At 34.7% G+C, this 23,623-nt stretch overlaps 1 protein-coding gene across 1 annotated transcript in view; it reads right to left on the bottom strand.

Annotated features, from left to right (window-relative positions):
* ELO1 (Paxneb protein-like protein) overlaps positions 1-19,814 on the bottom strand; it is a 135,570-nt gene extending 115,756 nt beyond the window's left edge. Inside the window, exons 1-4 of the mRNA XM_089818893.1 lie at positions 19,653-19,814; positions 19,152-19,327; positions 18,193-18,429; positions 17,957-18,089 (exon numbers count right to left, since the gene is read on the bottom strand). Of these exons, the coding sequence (XP_089675019.1) occupies positions 17,957-18,089; positions 18,193-18,429; positions 19,152-19,274 (493 nt within the window). The 5' untranslated portion in view covers positions 19,275-19,327; positions 19,653-19,814. The remainder of the gene's footprint in view (positions 1-17,956; positions 18,090-18,192; positions 18,430-19,151; positions 19,328-19,652) is intronic.
* Positions 19,815-23,623: the final 3,809 nt, after the last annotated feature.

The following is a 23,623-nucleotide window of genomic DNA, read 5'->3' as shown; positions in this document are numbered from 1 at the left end:
TGAAGAGGATCAAATGCATTCAAAATAACCTCTGTTACATGCCTAAGATTATCCATAACTGAGCCATACCAGACAAAGAGTGATTAAGATGGGCGTTGCTCTCATTTTTAGTAGATATTGTGAGTTGTTGGACTTGACATGTCGTGTCTCAAACTGCGAATTAATAGAAGCAACTTAAATCAACTCATATATCTCTGAATGTGTGTTGGAAGAAAAACGGAGGTCCTATTTGATGAGATGCATGAGGTTTAAGAGATTGATGATGCTCGGGATGCATTAGTGAATAGTATTGAAGCTAGAGTGACGAAATCACTAATTACTTATAATTGTATTTGAAGAATAACAGTCGGCTGGATTGGTTGGTATACTTATAGCTTGAGGTGCTAATGGTGATAATTATTGACACTACCTAACATGGCTCATGGAGATATATTATGGGGAGAATAATATGATTTGGTGCAAGCAGTAAAAGGAAACGGTTATGTGGGAGATGTGTATGTCATTTAATGAACCACATTCCATGTGGGTAAAGGTGGACCCACTATAGCGTAATAAAGGTGGGGTATGGTGATGTTAGCTAGCTAGGCAAGTTAACTTAAACATGAGTAAAATTGAGTATATATTATTATTATTAATTCATTATACTATTATTGAGATGAGGAAATGAAATCTTAGTATTAGCAATATATATTTTCTCTCAATTTATAATTATGAATATTGGGGAATATTAAATATTAGTCTCTCTTATTATTATTTATTTCGATAAAAATTATTTGCCTTGATCTTTTCCGAGGATGTTTCTTGCAAGAAAAGGAAGATTGATATCGGACTCAAAGGAAGATTGAGATTCAGAGGGAGTCTGACACTTTGTTAAAGGCATATTTGGATAAGAAGCTCAGAAGATTGATGTTCAGAGGGAGTCTAACACATTCGTCTAAAGGAGCAGATAGAGGATATGTTTCAGTTGATCCTTGAAGATCTTGATCATATCAGAATTAGGAGTTTTGAATTCATGTAAACATTTGGTATCATGTGTATGACCGGATGATTTAATGGGCCTACCCCCCCTGTGAGTCATAAGGAAGTGATGACTTCCAAATGATCATCACTTGTATTTGCAAAAGTTATTGAAAGGTGACAATCTTACAATAACTTAATTTTCTATTATGATGGATATCTTACGATGTCTATGCAAATCATGATAGATATACTTTGCATGGTAGATCTTTATATAATAAGCATTATGAGAATGTGTGTGCACATACCTTATAAACAAAATTGAGTACATGGTGAATGTAATGCAAATTGATATGCTGAAGGCCATTCATTACACGGAGTACTTGGTGAATATCATGCAACTTGATGTTCAGGAGACCATTACTCACAATACTTGGTCAAGATCTTTCATCTCGACATTCTGGAGGCCATTACTCAAGGAGAATTTAGTGAATATCATATGTTGATATTCTATAGACCAATACTCAAATGTGATATTAAAATGGTGAATATCATATGTTGATATTTTGGAGACCATTACCTTAATGAGTACATGGTGAATATCAAATGTTGATATTTTGGAGGCCATTAGTCAGAGTATTCGGTGAATATCATATGTTGATATTTTGAAAACCAATACTCATGATATCAAATGTGATATCAAAGATATCTTTGAAAATTGTCATTCCTAATATTACCAATGGTGTAATATATGTCTTGTGTTTATCCTCCCTAGCTAAGAGGAAGTGTTGATGTTTGGTATATGTTAGATAAACCTATATATAACTATATATGAGATAAAATTTATATATAAAAGTTTATTGCTATATGAGAGAAATTAATATGAAATATATATATATGTATAAAAATGATTAAATTTTTATTATGTTAATTATCTAATTAACAAATAGACATGTCCCATTCATGGAACATGTCTCCTCATGGCTTATTCTCAATTTAAATAAGAGGTCGTTGTCATTTGGAAAACACATACCATATATAATGGCAGCGCTTAGTACATTTACAGCAGATCCGGGAAAACAAACACTGTTTACACTCTCAACCAAATTCAATTATAAAAAGGAACAAACAAGACTCCTTATGAACTTCGGTATGGTCATACACCAAATGTAAGTTTTTTCCAAATATTTGGAAGGTGTTATATTCGTAAAGATGCAAGGAATGGAAGTTTGATTCAAAAGGTGATGAAGGTATATTCCTAGGTTACTCTACTAGGAGCAAGGCTTACAAATGTTTGAACAAAGTGACTAACGCAATGATTGAAAGTGCAAATGTTAGAATTGATGAGCTTGCAGATAAGAACAATGAGAAGAGCAAGAAGGAACCTAATGACTACAGCAAGTTTGTATATGTATATAAAGATGGACCTGGCATAGTACCTGAGCATGAAACTAAGTAATTACAGTAGTACACCGAGCAACAACCTGCATTACCCAAGCTACAAAGAGAACTACCTGAGCAATGATAATGTTGGAGATCACAGAGTTGCACCTGTCTTAGCAAAGTATGTGAGAAGGAACCGTTCACAAGAGAACATCATTGGAGACGAGTGTTGGAATCATGACAAGAAGTAAGTTGAAGGACAATACATGTTTGATTGTTGAATTTGAGCTAAGAACTATGAAAGTTGCACTTGATAATGATGATTGGATCAATGATATGAATGAATAAATAGATAAAATTGAGAAGAACAATACATGGACACTGGTACTGAAACCCAAAGACAAAAAAGTGATTGGAACTAAGCAAATTTTCAGGAAGAAATTGAATGAGAAAGGAGAAGTTGTAAAGAACAAGGTTAGACTTGTTCGTAACAGTTATTATGCCCAAGAAGAAGGAATTGATTATGGAGAGACCTTGCACCTGTAGCCAGATAGGAAGAAGTCTGAACTCTATTGACTTATGCAAGTTACAAGAGATTTAAATGGATATTAAGTTTGCATTTCTGAATGGAATTATGAAAGAAGAGGTATACATTGAACAAGTTGAAGGATTTGTGAAGCCAAATCAGAAGCACCTGGTATGTAAACTGAACAAACCACTGTATGGATTGAAGCAAGCATCGAGAGCATGGTATAAAAGAGCGCGTTCATATTTGATCAAGATTGGATTTGTTAGAACAAGTGATAACGGCAATCTGTACTTGAAAAGTGAAGTTGAAAACAAGGTCCTGATTGCTGAGATATTTGTTGATGATATAATATTTGGTGGTAATGAATTATTGTGCAAATCATTTGCTAATCAGATGAGCAAGGAATTTGAGATGTCTATGTTTGGTGAAATTAAGTTTTTCATTGGTTTACAAGTTCATCAAACAAAAGGTGGTATATATGTGACTCAAATTAAGTATATTAAGGAGATATTGAAGACATTTGGTATAGATGAGTCAATGGCAGTTGGCACCCCCATGGTCACTGGATGCAAATTATCTAAGGACGACAATACTGGTGAAGTGAATGAGACATAATACAGATCAATGATTGGCAAGTTGTTGTATGTTGTATACAGTAGACCTAATATTAGAGATGCAGTTGGTCTAGTTGCAAGATTTCCATCTAATCCTAAGGAAACACATATGACTGTAGTTAAGAGGATATTCAGATACCTAAAAGGAACAACAAACTATGGACTACTATACAAGCAAGAAGGTGATTTTGATCTTAGAGTTTATACTGATGTTGATTGGGCAGGAGATGTTGATAACAAAAAGAGCACTAGTGGTGGAGCTTTCTTTTTAGGAGAAAGATTGATTACATGGTTGAGCAAGAAATAGAGTCATATGTCACAAACTACAATTGAAGTTGGGTATCTTGTTGTTGTTATTAACTATTCAAATATTGTTTGGATCAAGCAATTGTTGGAAGGTATGCAAGAGGAAGTCAATGAATCTGTTACTGTCTATTGTGACAACACAAGTGCAATTAATATATCAAAGAATCATGTGATGCATGCAAAAAAATGCATATATCTATCAAGTACCACTACTTGAGGGATCAAGTACCACTACTTGAGGGATCAAGTACAAGAGAAACAAGAAAGATTGGAGTATGAGAAGTCTAAGGAGCAAATTGAAGATATATTCACAAAGCCATTGCCTAAGGATGCTTTTGAGTATCTGAGAGGTAAGTTAGGGGTCCTTTCCCTATTCAAGATTCACTGAGCAAGGATGCATGTTGCATCAATTCATGGATGATCAATCATATCTTTATGGAGTTGATTCAAGAGTTCACTCTTTAGGGACTATTTCCTGAAGTTGTGAAAGTCATTGTAATGAAATAGATGTAAACAATACATGCAAGGTACAAGGTATAATTACAAGGTTTTATTAATTTCTCATTGAAACTTATAGTTACCTTTGGCATTGTCGTCAAAGGGGGAGAGAATCTGTAGAGTGAGACATGAAAGGGGGAGAAGACCAAGAAGGTATGAAACAATCAAAGAATGTAAGAGAAGCAAAACATGAAGCAAATGTATGAGCAAAGTCAAAGGGGGAGTTCTACAAGTCGTTGATATGGAGTTGATGCTACTGAATAGAGAAATACACCCAAAGGGAGAGAAAATGTCAAAGTTGCAGACCGAGCTAAAGACCTTGATGTTGAACCTGTTATAGAGAACTTGAATGAAGCTAAAGAGCTAAAGATGTGTTGTCATTTGATGTTTATTGTTTCATAACATAATGTTATGTAATGTAGTGTCTTATGTGTTGCCATCAATGCCAAAGGGGAGATTGTTAGCCTCAACTAATAATGTTGTTAATGTATGTGAAAGAGTCATATCAATTGTTATGTTGTCATTGATGTCAAGCTTTAATTGGTTAGACATTATGCTAATTCAATAGAGGGTCATATCATTTGATTGATGAAGAGGATTTGAAGAAAAAGTAATGATGATGTAAGTGTTGATAAGTGTACGGTATTCAATGGACACTTGAATGAGTTAGACTCTGACAGTATAATGTTGGTTTGACTATTTTACATGATTTATTTAAGTATTGAGATCATGTATAAGCAAGACAGTTTGGTCGATGAATTAAGAACCACAAGTATTAACCATGCTACTACAATTGTCATCGAGCACCTGATGAAGAAGTGAACAATGTGTAGTGTTAACCAAGTCTAGAGTTGACCAAGCAAGATGTAATGTTAACCGAGTATGAACAAGAAGAAGTTTAGAAAAGATTAATCTAAGGTTGACATTTGATGAAAATACAGATCGTTTGAGAAATTTCAAAGATAACGACGAAGTTAGTTATGAGATCTACGGCTGGAGAAATTCAAAGATCTAATAAATGAGATTTAACAATTTGAATTGGAGCACAAAGTTCAAAGTGGAAGTATATTTCCCGAGCGTCTAGATTCAATGGATCTAAACTTGATGACGATCTAACAATTGTGATTAAGCGGCAAAACTTGGAAGATTCTAGAGGAGCGGCAAAAGTTTCTCTATTTAAGGGATGAGCATTGTGACTCATTGTTGCTGATCAAGTTGAAGAAGAAAGTGATAGCGAGAAGGAGAACCGAGCAGAGCAACATTGTGAACATCAAGCAAGGGAAGTGCTAAGTTGATGTGTGAAGTGTGTGAATCAGCCAGAAAGAGATCAAAGGATTGAAAGAGAAAAAAGATTGAGCGAATCAGAGATCTGAACAAGCAAGGTAGTGCTAAAACCTAACAGATCATTTCACTGTTACTTTCTAATCATTATAGCAAAAAATTTCTTAACCGAGTGGACCTAACAATCTTTTGAAATCCTATATGGTGACATTAGTTGAATGTTTTGTAAGTCCTTCGGAGTAGGCCACTTTAGAAATTCCAAGGAGTGAACAAGGTCTAGATGATCTTTGGTGAAAATCCTCTAATAAGGTCACATTAACAATGTGTATGTAACCTTTAACAAGGTTGCCTCCTAGCGGAGCTCATTTTAGAAGAGTGAAATTTTTGGGTTGTTGGTTCCTAGGTGGTTTTTCCCTTAATAGGGTTTCCACGTTAAATATTTGTGTAAAATTTGTGTGGATGCTTATTGTGTTGCATATTTATTTCATATTCGTTGTTTATTGTTGGCAGTTGCACAAATTGTTATAAGCTGGAAGTTTACTCTAATGCTCGATATGATAAGTTGACAGTTTGATGTAAAGCTTATATCAATTTATATTATGATGTTAGATCAGGTTACTAAGTTAATGATCTGAAAATTTAAATTGTTTGAGTTGGTGAAAAGTGGTTTTAAGGCCTATAGGATAATTGGTTATAACTAATTCACCCTCCCTCCCCCTCTCAATTATCTAACAATGGCATCAATAATTTAGATAAAGTCATAAGATGAACACATCAGCAATGACAAGGACAATCAAGGATGTTGATGTACAGATAAGCATTTATTATCCTTAAGTACTACATTTATTTACTCATTGTAGTCTCTCTCTCTCATTTGTATTTCTATACATACTATATGAGCTATTTGCCTTGATCTTTTCCAGAGATGCTCTTGCATGAAAAAGAAGATTGATTGATAAGTAGGAGAAAACTGCATAGTTAAGCGCGCTCAGGCTAGAGTAGTACTAGGATGGGTGACCTCCCAGGAAGTCCCGGTGCTTCACCCTTGTGAGCATCACCTAGATCCAATGAGTGTTAAATGTTCCATTTATTCTCATGAGAGATGGATTCATGTTGAATTACTACTCATGAAACATGGGTCAATGAGTTTGACTCAAAATCACATAGTTAAATCCTGATAGCAATATCACAGAAGATTGATATCAGATTCAGAGGGAGTCTGACACTTCATCAGAGGTAACTTTGGACGAGAAGTTGAAAAGATTGATAGAAAATTCAGAGGGAGTTCATGGCTCTTTACCATCCTCGCCAAGCCTCTTGCAAAAAATGAATGTGGACCAATTATGAGGTAAACTTGGTATGATTATAATTACTGAGAATGAGGTAAACTTGGTATGATTATAATTACTGAGAATGAGTCTCAGCATATTTCATGACTATTTGGGCCTTGTGTAGACCATGAGGAAGTGACGAGTTCCAAATGAATATCACTTGTATTTGTTGAAGTTATTGGAAAGTACGATCTTACAATAACTTAATCTTCTATTATGATGGATATCTTACGATATCTAAGCAAATCATGATAGATTATATCTTGCATGGTGTTTAAATTTCTTTAAACAAACCATGAAAATGATGTTCCTATGGTAAGTATAATTGAGGATACATGTGCGTACCTTATGGACATTTTGAATATTTAGTGAATATTATGTGACTTGATATTCAAGAGGCCATTACTCAGAGTACTTGGTGAATATTATGTGACTTGATATTCAGGAGACCATTACTCAAAGTACTTGGTGAATATCATGTGACTTGATATTCTAAGGCCATTACTCTTGATCTCATGAAATGATATCTAATGGTGAATATCTTCTAATCAAGGATATTCTTAAACATATCATTCTTGATATTACGCTAAGGTAATATTATATCTTGTGTTTATCCTCCCTAGCTAAGAGAGAGTGTTGATGTTTAGTAGCTTTTGTTGGATAAATCCTATGAGACTAAACTATCTAAGATATATATAAATATTATAGATATTTTATTATGTGAGATATAATATATCTATAGATATATATCTAAAATACTATTAGATGAAATTAATATAATAATGATTCAAAGATATTATATGTATGTGTGTGTATATATAATCAATTGTCATTATATTAATCTCATAATAATGAATAGACATGTCCAATGAAGGGACATGTCTCTCCTCACCTCATTCTCAAAATAAATGCAAAAAAGATTGCTACATTTGAAAAACACATTAAAAAAACACAAGCGGTGCTATTTCATTTGCAACAATCCTAAACTAAACATTCTTCATTTCCCTTTTTCCAAATAAACCATAAGGCCTTCACCAAAAATAAAAAAGCTATTAAGTTAGCATAAAAAATATCCACAAATCCAGCAAGAACTTCAATCCAAGAGAAATTAGGAGAATTCCAACTAGTAGGTCTGCCAAAAGAATTAAACCGAATAAAGATAACAAATTTGCACTCAAAGAGATGTGTTCAATAGTCTAAAGAAAATGACAAAGAGAACAACAAGAGGGGGTAATGCCAAGCAAGAGCAAAATATTACCACCAACAAGCTCTTCGAGGAGGATCCATCTGAAATATAGCTTTTTAGATTCACTAGGCTGATGTCACAGAAAATCTAGAAACAAAGTGTCACTTGGAGTCTAGCCTATCAGGGCTCCATTTCTGATTCAATGATTGAAGCATAGAGTCATCATCTTTAATCATATTGTAAATCTTCTTAGTAGAAATATTCATCAGAGATCTACCATCTTTCCATTTAAGAATGTTATTTATATCAAGGCTAGCGACCAATTTACCAGGGGAAAAAGGAACTCATTGCTTCACTGATCAGAGTATATGTTTTCTTGTGAGTAACTGGAATATTATATTTAACAAGCTCATCCCATGTCCCTAGCCTATTATCAAACAATGTCTCCAAAGGTTGAAATGCCTTTATCATTCCATTGTTTAGCAGAGCAACTTTGGGTAAGGACAAGGGGCTTTCCATTTAACTACAGTCTCCGCCAAAGAGATCTATCAATGACAAAGAAGCAGGGGGGCCCGTCAACAGCACCTTTTAAGATTAAGAACCTTCTCACTTGTGTCCATGCCTTCCATAGTGAAGCAAAAACATATGAACCAAAAAATTTGACCTCAAAGTCACCTAGAATCATATTTAAAAAGGATAAGTTCTTTCAGTATTTTTCTTTTTTTATTGCAGATCTTATGTTGTTCCTAATGAGAACCTCCCAAGGTTTATTACCTCTAATGCATTTGAATATCCATTTTGAGGCTAGAGCCATACCATGTGCTTTAAAATCTCTCATCCCAATCTACCCAAATTCTTAGGCATGCAACACCATTCCCATTTAACTACGTGTTTTTTTTTATCACCCTTGTCGTCTAACCAAAGAAAATCTCTCATAATTCTATCAAATTTTCCAATAAAGAAGCTAGTAAAAAGAAAAGAGGAGGCAAAATAGATAGAATAAGAAGTTAGAACTTTCTGCACAATTTGAGCTCTACCAGCTAAGGACAAGAGATGGGTTTGCCATTTAAGATGCTTCTTTTTAATATTAGGGTATACCCATGCCCACATGTCCCTAGTGAAAGGGAAGGCCACAAAAGGAATGCCAAGGTATCTAATGATCATATTGGATCATAACCAAATCCAACCTTTCTCCTTCAACCAAACAAGTTCTGCTTCATAACACCCTAGACTTGTGGATCGGCAACTTTTGCTCAAAAGGCCAAACAGGAAATATTGCAATCTATTCACCTAATTATTGAAATTTGATTCATTTACCTCCAAAAAAAGTGTTGTGTCATCTGCAAACTGAGTATTGTGAAGTTCTTCCTGATTAGGGAGTGTGATACCTTTAACAGGTGGACCCAAGGATGGAGATCTAATGATGTAATAGAGCATCTGCAGCAAAGACACACAGTGTTGGAGCTATATGACAAACTTGCCTTATTGATCTTTGGAGAGCGATTGGTTCTGACATTTCACCATTTATATTTATCATAATGAAGGAGTCTGTAAAAAGAATCTCAATCTAATTACAGAAATAAGGAGGGAATCCGAGTGCCTTAAGCATACCAACCATAAATGACCATTCTATCTGATCATATGCTTTCTTAGAGTCCAAAAGAATGATGGCAGAATTTTGAGCAACTTCCTTTGCCCAATGGAGTGCTTCTCAATTGGTGACTACCTACCCTTCATGAAGCCAGTTTGTGTAACAGAGGCAACCTCATTTAATAGGCTTGTTATTCTTCTAGCAACAAGTTTTGCAATAATCTTATATGACAAGTTTAGGAGGGCTATGGACCTCCAGTTCCTAACCTGAGATTTATCTTCATTCTTAGGAATCAGCTAAATGACTCCTCTATTAATTTGTTGCCCCAACATTCCTTTCTCATGGGCTCCATTATACAATTCCAGGAGATCATAGCATATCTACTCAATATTTTTCTTCTAAAATTCAGTTGGCAAACCATCTATCCCTAGAGACTTATAATTGGCCATGTCCCTTATAGCTGCTTCTATATCCTCAATAGAAATTTTCTTATTCAAAGATTTCTCCCATATCTCAGGCACTTTTTTAGAATTGATCGCATACATTCTTTAAGGACTTATTTATTATGTTCATTATGTTCTGAAGAAAACTGGTTTTGATAATATTTGAACAAAAATACTTTTAATCTCTTCTGTATCCTTGGTGAGTCCCAATTTTACTTGAACCTCTTTAATTAATTCTCTTTTCCGTTTTGATCTGTTCAGATTAAAAAAATATCTTGACCCTTTGTCTCCTTCATGAAGCCAATTCATTTTTGCTCTAATTCTTTGTCCTTGTTAGATTTTCCATAGTTTTGTTTTGGTTAAGGTCATTTCTTCCATCACTTTGATGTCTTTCTTTTGTCTTTGCAAGGTGTTTTCTAACTCGTTGAGTTTAGCCTGCAGAAAGTATTCTTCTTTATTTCTGTCCTTGGCTCTATTTTTAGCAAAAATTTGAAAAAGATTTTTCCAAAAGTTTGTGAGGATATTCCAATGTTATCTATGACTCACACCCTTACTGCAGAATTTGGAGATATGAGTAGCTATTTTAATGGCCTCAGTGGTATCTTGATCCTTAAGCAGAAAGCCATTAAGCATAAAGGCTCTTTTTTGTCTATTCATGGTCTGTATGGCAGCAAAATCTTTGAAAGTAGCAGTAAAACAAATAGGAGAGTGATCTGAAATAGACGTTGGGTTAACCCTTATAGGGGATAAGCCTTCTGAAGAGTGAAAAAATAAACTGAGTCAACACACACTCTATCCAATCTGCAATAAACTCTCTGCTTCCCAATTTGATTGTTTGACCAGGTTAACCAAATCACTGAGAATAAATCTTTCTTTCTACTAATTGGATCAACTAGGTTCAGTCTCCTAAATTGGACCCAGAAGAAAAGTTAATTTCCTTCCAAAAACTTTTGATTCCTCCACATTTATCCTCTCCTACTTCCACCATGTTAAAATTCCTAGCAATAATCTGATGGGCCTTTGGGAGAGTCATAGCAAGCCAATCCCATAGTATTGCTCTCTCTCTCTATAGTCATTAGGAGCATATACATTACATATGCCACATAATTTGTTTTGCCACTTAAGGGTGATCCACACAACTCTATTACAGGGAGAAATACCTCTGTCCACAATTTGATCTTCCTTTCTCATAAGAAGATATAAAGTGCTTAGCCTGGTTTCAAATGAATTTCATTATAGTGAAAGAGTGATAACCTGTTACTTTAATTTCTTGCAAAAAAGACAAAGTCTATGTTTTGCAGTTTATTTCTCCAATCTCTAACAATATATTTTCTAACCGGCATCTCAAGGCCTCTCACATTCCAACTAGCAAAATTCATCATAAGCAAAATTAGGAGGGTTTTGTAGTCTATACAGCCTGTTGAAACAGTCAGGCACTCCTGATCTCTTAGCTTAGTTATTTAAGCTATTGCTTGTGGAATTTCTATCTAGCATCTTTCTAGTTTTTTTGCCAACCACTTCGGTAAATCCATCTCCTTTAGAGATATTTGCAGGCTTGTTATCAGTTTCAGTCCTATCATCATTTTTACCTTCTTTTATTTCAACTATCAATGCAAGATCTTCTTTATAATTCTCAGCACACTTATTATCAATTTCAATTTGGCCTGCCTTATCACCATCCTTCACTTCAACTGTTAATCCAAGGGTAAGGTCTTTATGCTCCAAAGATGTTGTTTTAGAGTTTTTAATCTTTTCATCTCTGTGATTAATAGTCTCTAAGGCTAACTGCTGGGTATTCTTTCCAACAGGGGCATTTGGGTCATTATTAGGTATATTATATTGATCTAATTTTGTAGTCATGGGATGAGCCATAAGGGTTTCAGAGTTAGGAATAATTTTGTAGTCTTCCTCAAAGAGAGGATCACAAATAGAAATAAAGATGCTCTTGTTATTAGATTCAACAAAAGAATCAATGTTTGCAAGATTAGATCTTGCACCTTCATCAATTTCATTCACTTGAATGTTCTGCTTCTGTCCAGGCGCCTCATTATTATTAGTCTTCGTAGTCTTGCTAGTATTTTTGTTAATCTTGGCAGGGTATTGGCTATGAAGTGTATTACAAACCCTGTTGACCTGTATTGAAACCAGGGCAATTTTTTTCTGTTATGGGCATTGTTTTTACAATGAAAGCAGGCATTTACATTGCCCAGCAGAAATAATTCCCATTCATACAGAGAAGTTAGAACCCTTTAGGTCCATCGAAATCTTATCAGGAATACAAACTTTAGGGGCAAGAGCAATAAGAACCCTTGCATTCAAGTATGGTAAGGTTATCTTGAACTCTTGTATTTGTAGAACAGAGCCCAAGGGTTTCAACATTTGAGGCAGAAAGGGCCAGAATTCAGGCTGGAGATTAACAAGTTCAACCCAATTTGGCAAAGAACGGGCCATAACCTGTTCAATATTGCCCTTTGCAGACCATGGAAAAAGCCCTAAACATAGACTTGCCAACATTTCAGAATGATTTTTTCGAAACCCATTCTTGCATAGCATGATTCTTTAATAAGATAACAAAAAAATACTTTTTGTAACATTCTGCAAAAATTCACATAAATGCCCAATTTTTTACCCCATATATTATTCAACCAATCATCAAAAAAATTCCTTGATGGTAAGATCTCAGAGTACATTGCTACAAAGAAAATTGCAATGTTTTTAAGCCTTGAACTTTTATTTTTAATGGCTGTTCTCATGTTATCATTTCGAGGAAGGGTAAGAGTCTTATAGAAATCCTTGGAGAACTTCCCATTTCCTCCTTGTCCAGGGTTTGTAGGGTTGACTCTACTACTGTTTCCACCTCCATTGGAACCAAACCCCAAAACCCCTCCTTCCTCCACTGTTGACACCACGAACTTTCCATCGAAATATGCAGAAGATGGGTAGGTGTTCTCAAAATCTTCTGTAAGAACAAACTTACAGGAGGGTTTTGCAAGATTGTCTTCTCTAGATTTCTCCAAATGCAAATGTTTTTCTTCACCATTTTGATCATTGGAACTGTTTTCCCCAGATTTATTGTTAGGATTAAACCACGGATAGAAATAACAATTACATGCAAATATAACCAATAACAGAAAATAATAGATCACACAGAAAAGAACACAAGGCACCAAGATTTAACGTGGTTCACCCAATCCCTGGGCTACGTCCACCAAACAGCAAGTCCTATCTTATTACAATCCAGTGATTACAACCTAATTACAATCCATAATCCCTTACAGCTCAATACAGCCGCAAGAACCAATTTCACATCACAACTTCATGAAAAATACCTAACCCTAAGCCCTTTTATACAAGTATTTTATTCTGCTTTAGGGTTACAACATGTTGGCCATACGTCAGCCATATGTCGGCCAAAACAGTACTTTCCTGATCAATCATCACAAACTAACAATCTAAGAACACAAAATCAAAAGGAAAGTCAAAGGGGAAGAGGTCTCCATCGAGAGGACCGAACGACTGCTGGTACTGTGGGAAACCAAGTCATAAAAAGAAAGATTGTTGGAATCGAAAGTAAAATAAAGGAGATAAATCAGATGGAGACAAGGAGGCAAATGTGGTAAGTAACAAATCTGAAGAGGATGCTTTGCTTCTATCTTTAGAAAGTGTTGATGATTCATGGGTTTTAGATTCTGGTGCTTCATTTCATGCTACACCTCATAGAGGTTATTTCATTGATTATGTCCAAGGGGATTTTGGGCTTGTTTATTTGGGGGATAATGAACCCTGTCAGATTGTTGGAAAGGGCAAAATTAAGATTAAGTTGCAGAATGGGAATCATTGGCTACTACATGAGGTAAGACATGTTTCAAAGCTGAGTAGGAACTTAATCTCGGCAGGACAACTCGGTGATGAGGGTTGTGTAGTTACTTTTAATGATAAAAATTGGAAGGTTTCAAAAGGTTCTCTTGTAGTAGCAAAAAGTGTGAAAGTAAGCACCTTATATCTTTGTATAGGTCATATTGTTCCTTCTACTTTAATTGTTTCGAATAAAAATGAATGTTCAGGAACAATTGTTGCAGTTGAGCAGGGAGAACATATAGTTGCTATAGATTCTGATACAGCGTTGTGGCACAAATACAATAGACTTGGGCACATGAGTGAGAAAGACAAGAGTCGAGCGGGAGAAGGCTTGGCAGGTTAGCCAAGGGAGCATTTGTGAAAGTTGGAAGCATGGCATGGGATGTGTGGATTCATGCTTGTTCACATAGTTTGCTCGGTTGTGGCTATGGCTATGAAGGCTTCCATGGTTGTATTGCAATGGTATTTTTGCTGAATAATACATGGTGATAGATACTTTTGAAGGCTGGGTTTTTCCCCTCAAATGAGGGTTTCCCAAGGTATATCTTGTGTCACAATTTTGTGGGTATGTTGTCTATTCTCTTGCATGTGAATTTTAATTCCGTGTTTATTTCAAATCTATTATGGGTTATGTGGAAACGATTATATTATTTATTGCAAGTTTCTTTACATTTATTATCCCCTTCTACGGTTCATACCTCCTCATTAACTTCCATTACATTACTCAATCAAAAAAATCAAAGCAAGGTTCCAAGAGCCAAAGCCCAAGAGTCACTTTTAAGACCACACATGTGGAGGTTGTGGAAAAGCTGAGAACAAAAGATAAAGCCACAAAACAAAGAAGGAAAAAAATAAACAACAATAGTCACAAAACAAGAAAAGACAAAATATAAAATAATAGGATAGTGCAGAGCTCGAGAATGTAGAATGCTAGTTGTAGGTGGTATGGAGCCCCAAGCTGTCATCTCAAGGTCGCACTAGGTTGCGGACAAATTTCTCCTTTTTTCTCTATATCTTAAGGAACTTTTGAAATTTTCTAGGACAAAAATAATGAAAAACTAGTTGGAAATGGTGTGCACTCTTCAAACAGTAAAAAAAAACTCCTTGAATGGATTCTCTCAAAGCAATAGGACTGTTTGCCCTTATTTGCTACAGAAATAATGGACATCAAACTAACAAAGAAAATTAGGCTTGACCAACAACAAGAGTTATACAAAATGGATGCTTGGTCAACAAATATCTTTACAGTGTCACTCAGATTGAATTTGTGCTCTTTGGTTCATTAAAATATTACGTATTAAAATTTAAGATACTTCCAACAAACCCCTAAATGTTTTGGACCAAACAAGCACAATTATCAAACTTGTGCATGATACATATTCCTCATTCATGTTGAGATAAGAGTCGAGTCACAAATGAAAACCTGAAACCAATCAAACTTGCCTTTATAATTAGAAAAACAGCTTAGCATGAACTTCAAACTTGTTGTGCATGCTATTTTACATGATTCAACAACCAAACCCAATCAAACTCGCCTTTCTATTTAGGAAAACAGGTATAGCATGAACTTCAAACTCATTATGCATGCTCTTTTTCATGATTCATCAGAAGTCCTTCCACTATTGCTGACAAAATCTATTAAAAATATTAATAATGTGCATTTGTCACGTAGCTTTGTGAATTTGATCTGTATGGTTCTTAATATTAATTGCATACTTTTCTCTATGGCAAGGTAAACTCTTCTAGCATAGCTCCATATTATTTGGTGCACGATGTATCTATTTTTCATGTTCTAAGTCTAACAGATTTTAAGCTCCATTTTATACTTTGTGTATAATCTGAGGGAATCTTTAAAACTCAATTGCCTTTGCGTTAAAGGAACTTTTGAATAAGCCCAACTGATATCTTTCACAATCCCCTCTCCATAATGTTGGTGTGCACAAACAAATTCAAGGAAATGCTAATGGTACTGAACTTGCTGATAGGGATGGAAACATTTTGTGCTTGATAAAAAAAAATCTTAAACTTAGGCTCAAAATAGAGTGGAAGCAGAATGCAGAAGGAAGTTGGAAGTATTACAAACATGATTAATCAGCCTCAACAACCCTAGTTTTAGAATTGCATGGAGTCCTAAATCTAACAGGACTCACTAGAATTTGGTGGATATCCTATAGCTGAAGCACAGTTTTACAAACTTGACAAGTACACAGTAAGTTGCAGTCAGGGTTTACCTTTAAAACAAAAAAATTACATCTTCATAATTAAAATTAAGTATTGGATGTTACATTCCAGTTTCAAATATAAATCAAAACTAGAATGATAGAATCAAAGTTTTGCCATTAGACTAATCAAGGACATTTCAATCAAAATTTTAGCCTCTAGCTCTTCTTCATTGGTAGGGTTGAAGAAGCTTCCTCTTCCTCTGTTTTTGGTATCACCTCTCTTAATCATCAATTTGCCTGACCACCAAAAACTCATCCTGGAGTTAAAACCCTACACCTTTCACATAGTAAGTTGCTGCTTGCCCTTCACCCTCTTGTATAGGGCCACCCAAATCTGAAGCCTCATAAATCATCAGTAAAAAACTGTACTGACTGATTCCCTTGTTTTTAATTCTGGCATTCTTTTAAAAACATTGCCAGTAATCATAACGCAAGAATCAAGTTCTCAGATATTTCAGCATCATAGGCCAAAATCTATTTTTTTCTTTTCCTTGTCTTCTTCTCGAACTCTACACATTATCCCCCCATAAGGCTGCATGCAACTCCAACTTAGCTGCAGCAATTTTCACTAGTTTTTATCTTCAACAATGTCTTCCATCTCTAAGTATTTTTTTCTGTCTTCCATCTCTAAGTATTTTTTTCTGATACCTGGACCCAGTCTAGGAACAGATCAGGGTTGGGCTCTTAAAATTAGAAATATCAACCTTTGTCTTGGAAACCGGGCTTGTCAAGTCCTCAAGAAGCCTCTCCATAGGGTCTAAAATATGTAAAATAGATAAAAGATCACAGATTTAAACTTCTAAACCGGCTATAAACTCTACACACACCCATTTACACCAGCAACCACGGTCCACAGAAAGTTGTCTAATAAAACATCAAAAATGCTAACCCCAACAGTCAATGCCGTGACCATAATTGGATTCTTAAAGTTTCCAAGCAGTGGCAGTTAGGTAACATTTAATTTGCATATTGAATTACAACAGCCGCCTTCCATATTAATGGTACAGTCTCAGCGTGTACTTTACCAGAGTACTCATGTTGAACCAATTCTAGTATAACTCTTCGTGGTACAATCTGCTGGTCTTTATTCTAGGGCATATCCCACAAACTAGTATTTCCCGACTTCTGCTCAAGTATGCAATCAAAGAATTATTCATAGCTCAAGTATTTCCTATAAAAATATCCTACATACAAGAGATACAATATGCATGATATAGCATGCCTGTATATTATATATAACAGGGCTACCACACTAAAACATCAATTTTGAAACATGTAGGATCAGAATAAAGAAACCGTGTCATCCAGAGAAACCTGTACCTCAACACTGTATCTTTAAGGAGTTTCTGTTTCTTCTACAATCCTGTTCAGATATTATATTTTACTTCAAGTTGTTTACTTTTTAACTGTACTGTAACGGAACTATTTGTAAAGATAATCTCATCCATAATATATATTAACTGAGCCAGCTCAAAATTCATTTGCCTGATTATAAAGACAATTGTAAAGATATTGAAAATGCTTTGAAGAAATTCGCAGTGTGCAGGCCCACTATATAGAAGTTTAAGATGTTTCTTCATACAGTGAAAAGGCTATTAGCAGACATGAAACAATCCATGACAGTTGAAAAAATTATCTTGCCATGCACAGTGACTAGCACTATTAAATAACACTGAAGGATCTGAAGATATAAACTTATAGTTGAACGTGTAAAAGCATGCTCTGGATTGACCAAAAGAAACATGAAATCAACTAACCTGCCAAGACTGGACTAGATTTAGCAGTCCCAGAAAATGAAGTCAGTTCAGACTGTTGAAATCTGTGACTCTCAACTGGCTGGTTTTCATTAAAGTACTTCCGATACTGCCATGCAATCCTCAAGCTTTCTCCCTGTCACAGAACAAGCTATCATTTCCACTTGAACAAGATTTTTTTCAGGCATAGTCCTTGAACACAGCCTTTCAAACACTAATAAGATATAAGCTCCACCTACCTCTGTATGTTTTGGAGATCTTTCTGATTCAAGTTTGCTGTCCTTTATTTGAGCAACATTCGGCAAGGTGCCTAAAAATGCTTGAGGTGATGCAAAAGGACTGGCATAGAGAAGTGGATGCTTATGGACTAATGCTTGAGCCATAAAGTAACGTAGCAATAAAAGATGGTGAGGAGCTTCAATGTCCTCCATGATCATAACAATTCCTCCAATCGGTATCCCCCCTCCTATCACCCTTACAATGCTGTCAAGGTTTAATATTTTTGAGCAAGCAACATGCACTACTCTAAACTAAGGTTTAGTTACTAAAAAATAATGCATCTTTGTAGTGTAAGTAATCCAAGAAACAGCAGAGCACGGTAACATTTTCTTAAGACGAGGTAGCCAAACATCAAAATGCCCGGAAGCATGAAAGGTACAAACTCTTTGGAAAACGAAATTGCGCTATTATATTTATATCAATTTTTCTCTACCATCTGTACCTTTTTTCAGTTTCCAGAGCATGTATATGATAGAAGATTATTCAGGGTACCAACATTACCAAAGAGGCTAATACGGACAAGTGAGATGCACGACTCGTAGAACCATCAAGGTTCAATTGCCCAAAAGTAGCAACCAAGGTGGGCCAGGTGCAAGTGAGATGGAAGATCCCTCAGTTTCTGGAGATGTATTAAATTGCATACAGAATCTCAGGGATGCAAACTGCTGATATAAAGCCTCTGGCGCCAAAAGTAGATGCTAGACAAAACTAAGTGTAATAAATGGTTTCACTAGAAACTTAGGAAGTGATAGTAATGCGACCTTCACAAGCAACAAATTATAAAAATATGAATGATTCATTTTGCCAAATTGAAAACAGTATTCAAGCTTCAAAAGCTTCTAAACATGAACAAAGTAGAATCAAAAAGTGAGTGGAAAAAATACGGGGAGAAAATCGACATATAATAGAGCAGGATATTATCGAGGTCTGCAAATCCAGTAGACGTTAGCGGAACTCCATTGGCGTTCAACTTCGTGCCAGCTACATATGTCTGCCCAGCCGGTGCAGAATTTCGTACAAAGCTTCTGCTTTTGACGGCCATTTCTTGAAGTAATAGAATGGCATGCACATTATCAAGTACTCATATAAACAAACCTGCAGAAAAGACCAAAAATCCCCTCAGAATTCCTCATAACACAAATATTCAGTTATTGAAAAACCAGGGGAGAAAACTTTACAGCATGCAGCTTAATATTTTAAGCTTTCACAAATCTAAATATTGTTGATTAACCATGATTTCTTCGTCTCTAAAATATATAAGGTGACCTCTTCCATGTGAAGGGCAAAACTTTTTTCAATGTTGTGAGCTACGGCTTTATGAGTATAAGGCAGCTCTCAGCAATTGTAAATGATTTTGAAAAATCCATGCTTAAAATGAGGTTGCGGACATTAGTACTTCAACAAAATACATGCGAATTACTTGGTAATACTCCGATAGATTTTCGCGTCCTCCTCGTGTCTGTGAGTGAATGTTTCCTGGTTTCGTTATTCGGAGTTCATACGATCTCGTTCCCCCGATTTTATTATTAAAGCGTTTTAAAGTAGCAACATGAAAATGGAAAACCCCGAGTAATGTAAAGTAGAAAATGTAAGTCGCCCTAAGTTAGACATTAAAAAGTACAAAAAAGGATTGGAGGTCTTTGATGGCTCGGAAACCTTTTTTTAAGGAAATTCATGCATCTTTATGTAGAGTTGTTGGTTTCTTACTTTTTTATTAAAAAATAGAAAAGGATTGGAGGTCTTTGATGGTTTCAAAACCTTTCTTTAAGAAAATTCATACGTATTTATGTAGAGATGTTGGTTTCTTACTTTTTTATAAATTAAATCTTATATCAATAATTTGATGGGTTGTCAAATGAACATTATCACATTCTTCCTCTGTCATTCATATGGGTGAAGTTCATTTACTATAGGTGCATTCACAATAAGAGTTCTTATTAAGCTAGAGTATCTGTCTTATGTGAGGGATAAGAAGAAAATGAGACAAGTCCAGTATTTATTTTGAGTATATGTTCAAAGGTACAAAAAGTTATCCCCAAAAGAGACCAGATCAGACTTATTCAAAATTTTAAATTTTAAATTTAGGTAAATAGACATTTGTCGTCCCGACGCAAAAGCCTTCCACAAGACACCAATCCCTATATGGAACATATTCCACATCTAGGGGAATTGGCTAGAATAAGAGGGAACCCCACTATTATAAGGGCCCTACTGGCAACAAGAATAATATAATAGTAGGGCCAAACTATATAAAGAAGAGCTGGTTTCTAGGCATCATCACTTCACCTCGAGAAGGCAGTAAAAGAGATCGGCTCAAATGTGCCTACTCTTTTTGAAGGGAAAGGGCCTAAAGAAACAATAGGGCCATGAAACCCCCACGATGTCTGAACCCAATCGCAAACCACTAGGACTTATGGGAAATGATAGCAATAGGGCATGGAGAAAAAACTATAGGCCCTTATGGGTAGCAGGAAGGATCCCCCGCCAACAATAGAATAGAGGGCCAGTCCAGTGAAACGGATTAGAATGGAAATAATCAATTAGAGGGACGAAGCAAACTTACTCAAGCTACTTGGACTACCTGAATGCATTATACATTAGATAGGGTACACATTAACAGATCGATTCACCATTTACACTAAGATTCACAATTCAATAATTCTAATTCTAATAATGTCAGACAAGGTTGGTAGGGAGAGGATCCAATCAGAGATTGGAACCAATCACCTCACAGCTTACCAAGAGTGCACATAGAAGCAAACATAGAATTGCAGCAAAGAGACAATAGAATTCATAGATTTGTTGATGATAAAATATGCCATCAACTAGCAACCAACATGCCCGACTATAAGGCCTTCCGGGTTGCAACCATACAATGAATTTATAACATCAGAGTTTGAAACTTGCAATCTTTAGACTTCCTACTATCTACCTTCTATCATACTAGCGATATGCTCCCTTCCTACAAAAAAAATCAAGTTCTTATATAGCCAGCTAGACCACAAGTTGGCTAGTCAGGCATTAATTACAATATAGGTCCTGCTTTGGAGGTGTAAACCATAACTCAAGCAATGGGCATCAATTGTTCATGTACTCTTAAAGGTATGTCCAAACACGATCAAGGAGTTGGCTCCCAACCATGCAAGATGCCATGTTATCATAGGAAACCATGCCAAAAGAAATAACAAGCCACGTTGGATGAAATCACAAGAAACAACGATTGGAGAAAACAATCCATAACTCAAAGCATAGGGCACATGACCTTGTGCGCTCATAAGATGAGGATATAAAATAGATCCTCGACACTATGTCAACCATGCTCAACTTGAAACTAAAAGCAACAATGGCTATTTCATAAATAGCTGACAGGTATAGAAAACAAAGCAATATTTTTTATTAATGCAAGATTGCTCATTGACCCAAGATGCTCATTCATCAGACACCTCGGATAAGTAAAGAACTAATTGCCGCATCAAGAAACTTTCTACTATCTACCTTTTATCTGTAGTGCCTGCCCCTAGATCGCATTTCTGTTATCATTGTCAAATTCTTTTAGGTTGATTTTATGCATTGATTAGTTTAGAGATATTGGATTTACAATATTATGATATTATTTCATGTTTTGGATTACATATATACTTGTTGATTTCATTTCACATGACGTTAGTGATGTCTTTAATGATGATTATGTTGTATTGATAGAGATGCATTATTATGTGTACGAATTTGATGTTAGACTTGTGATTTTTACGATACTTACCCCATACTTGCATGTGTATGGTGTGCGTGTTTATTTTATCTTTCTGTCTGACGTGTTTGATGTGGTTAAGGGAGGGAGTCGTAGTCACCTGCTAGTCGGGATCTACACGATGAACCACTCCCCACCATTGTCTGTTTAGTTTAGATATATTATATACATGTACATGCTCGTCTTTTATGCATGATGTAGGTACCGGGCATCGACTTCCCTGAATTGCCAGGATGAGCGTGCCCTATTAGAAATACTCAAATGGTGAGAATGGGAAGATAATGATCAGGTCCAATCCTAGCCATAAGCCTATAATACTTGTCCTACAAGGAGGACTCGTAACAGACTGTCTACCCTTTTTAAAATTCGTGAGTCTTTTGTGCGTATGTTGTTTTGTGAATCTTTGATGAATTTCTATTAATTAAGTCTAATTAATAGATTAAATTAATAATTTAATTTAATGGAGAATTATTATGACTTTTTGAATATTTAATTATATTTAATTAATTTGAGAAATTAATTAAATATAAAGAATTGAATTGGAAGATAAAAGTTTTAAGAATAAATTTAGAACGAGATAATATTTATTTAATTTAATAATAATATATTTAGAGTTCATTTTTAAATAAAATGCTAAATATTATTGTTATTTAAGTTAATAAATATTTATCAAATTAAAATATTCAAAAATAAATTAAAAAGTGAAAAGATATTAAATTATGAAAATGATTTAAGTTTGCATGAATGAGTTTTAAATATAAATAAAAAATTAATTAAAAGATAAAAAACATGTGAACTTGATTAAGATATTTTATTATAGTGTGCATGAGATTAAAGTTATAAATTTATTAAAGTAAAGTAAAGTGGAAAGTTAAATAAAGTAATTTAACAATTCACTTAAAGTGCGTGAAGGAATAATAAAAGAATATTTTAATTTAAAAAGGAAATTAATTGTGCATGAATGAATTAATTAAATGAGAGAGAATTAAATATTGGAGATAAAAGTTAAAGTTTAAATTTAGAACGTGATTATATTTATTTAATTTAATAATAATATATTTAGAGTGCATTTTTAAATAAATGCTAAATATTATTGTTATTTAAGTTAATAAATATTTTATCAATTAAGTTTCTAAAAATGAAATTAAAAGTGAAAAGATATTTAATTATCATAAAGATTATAGTTCGCATGATTTATGCATGAGTTGAAAATAAAAGATATTAATTGAAAAGATTAAACATGTGAAATTAATAAAGATATTTAATCGCATTAAGTGCGCATGAGATTTATAAGTTATAAATTGATTAAAATAGAAGTTGAGTGAAAATTAAATAAAGAGATTTAATAATCCATTTAACATGCATGAAAATATGAAAGATAAGATAAATAAAGGTTGATTTTAGAGTTAACAAAATTGATCAAGAGACCTCTCGGGTAAACGCACAATTAGTGCCCTGATTGTAGGAAAAGAACTCCTTATCAAAATTTGAGGGTTCATTTTTCAAGGGAGATTTTTGGAGACAAGTTTGAGAACACACACAGGTTTATGGAGAGCAATTCGAAGGGTTTGAAAAAAAACAAATTTTGGTAGCTTGAAGGATTTCGCTGGTAGCAAGAATTCTCATCTCGCTGTCAGAGGTTT

This window comes from Cupressus sempervirens, chromosome 3, assembly GCF_028749045.1.
Source record: "Cupressus sempervirens isolate cs-2001-9-10 chromosome 3, ASM2874904v1, whole genome shotgun sequence".
Classification (NCBI taxonomy): domain Eukaryota; kingdom Viridiplantae; phylum Streptophyta; class Pinopsida; order Cupressales; family Cupressaceae; genus Cupressus; species Cupressus sempervirens.
This window is presented reverse-complemented; position numbering and strand designations above follow the sequence as displayed.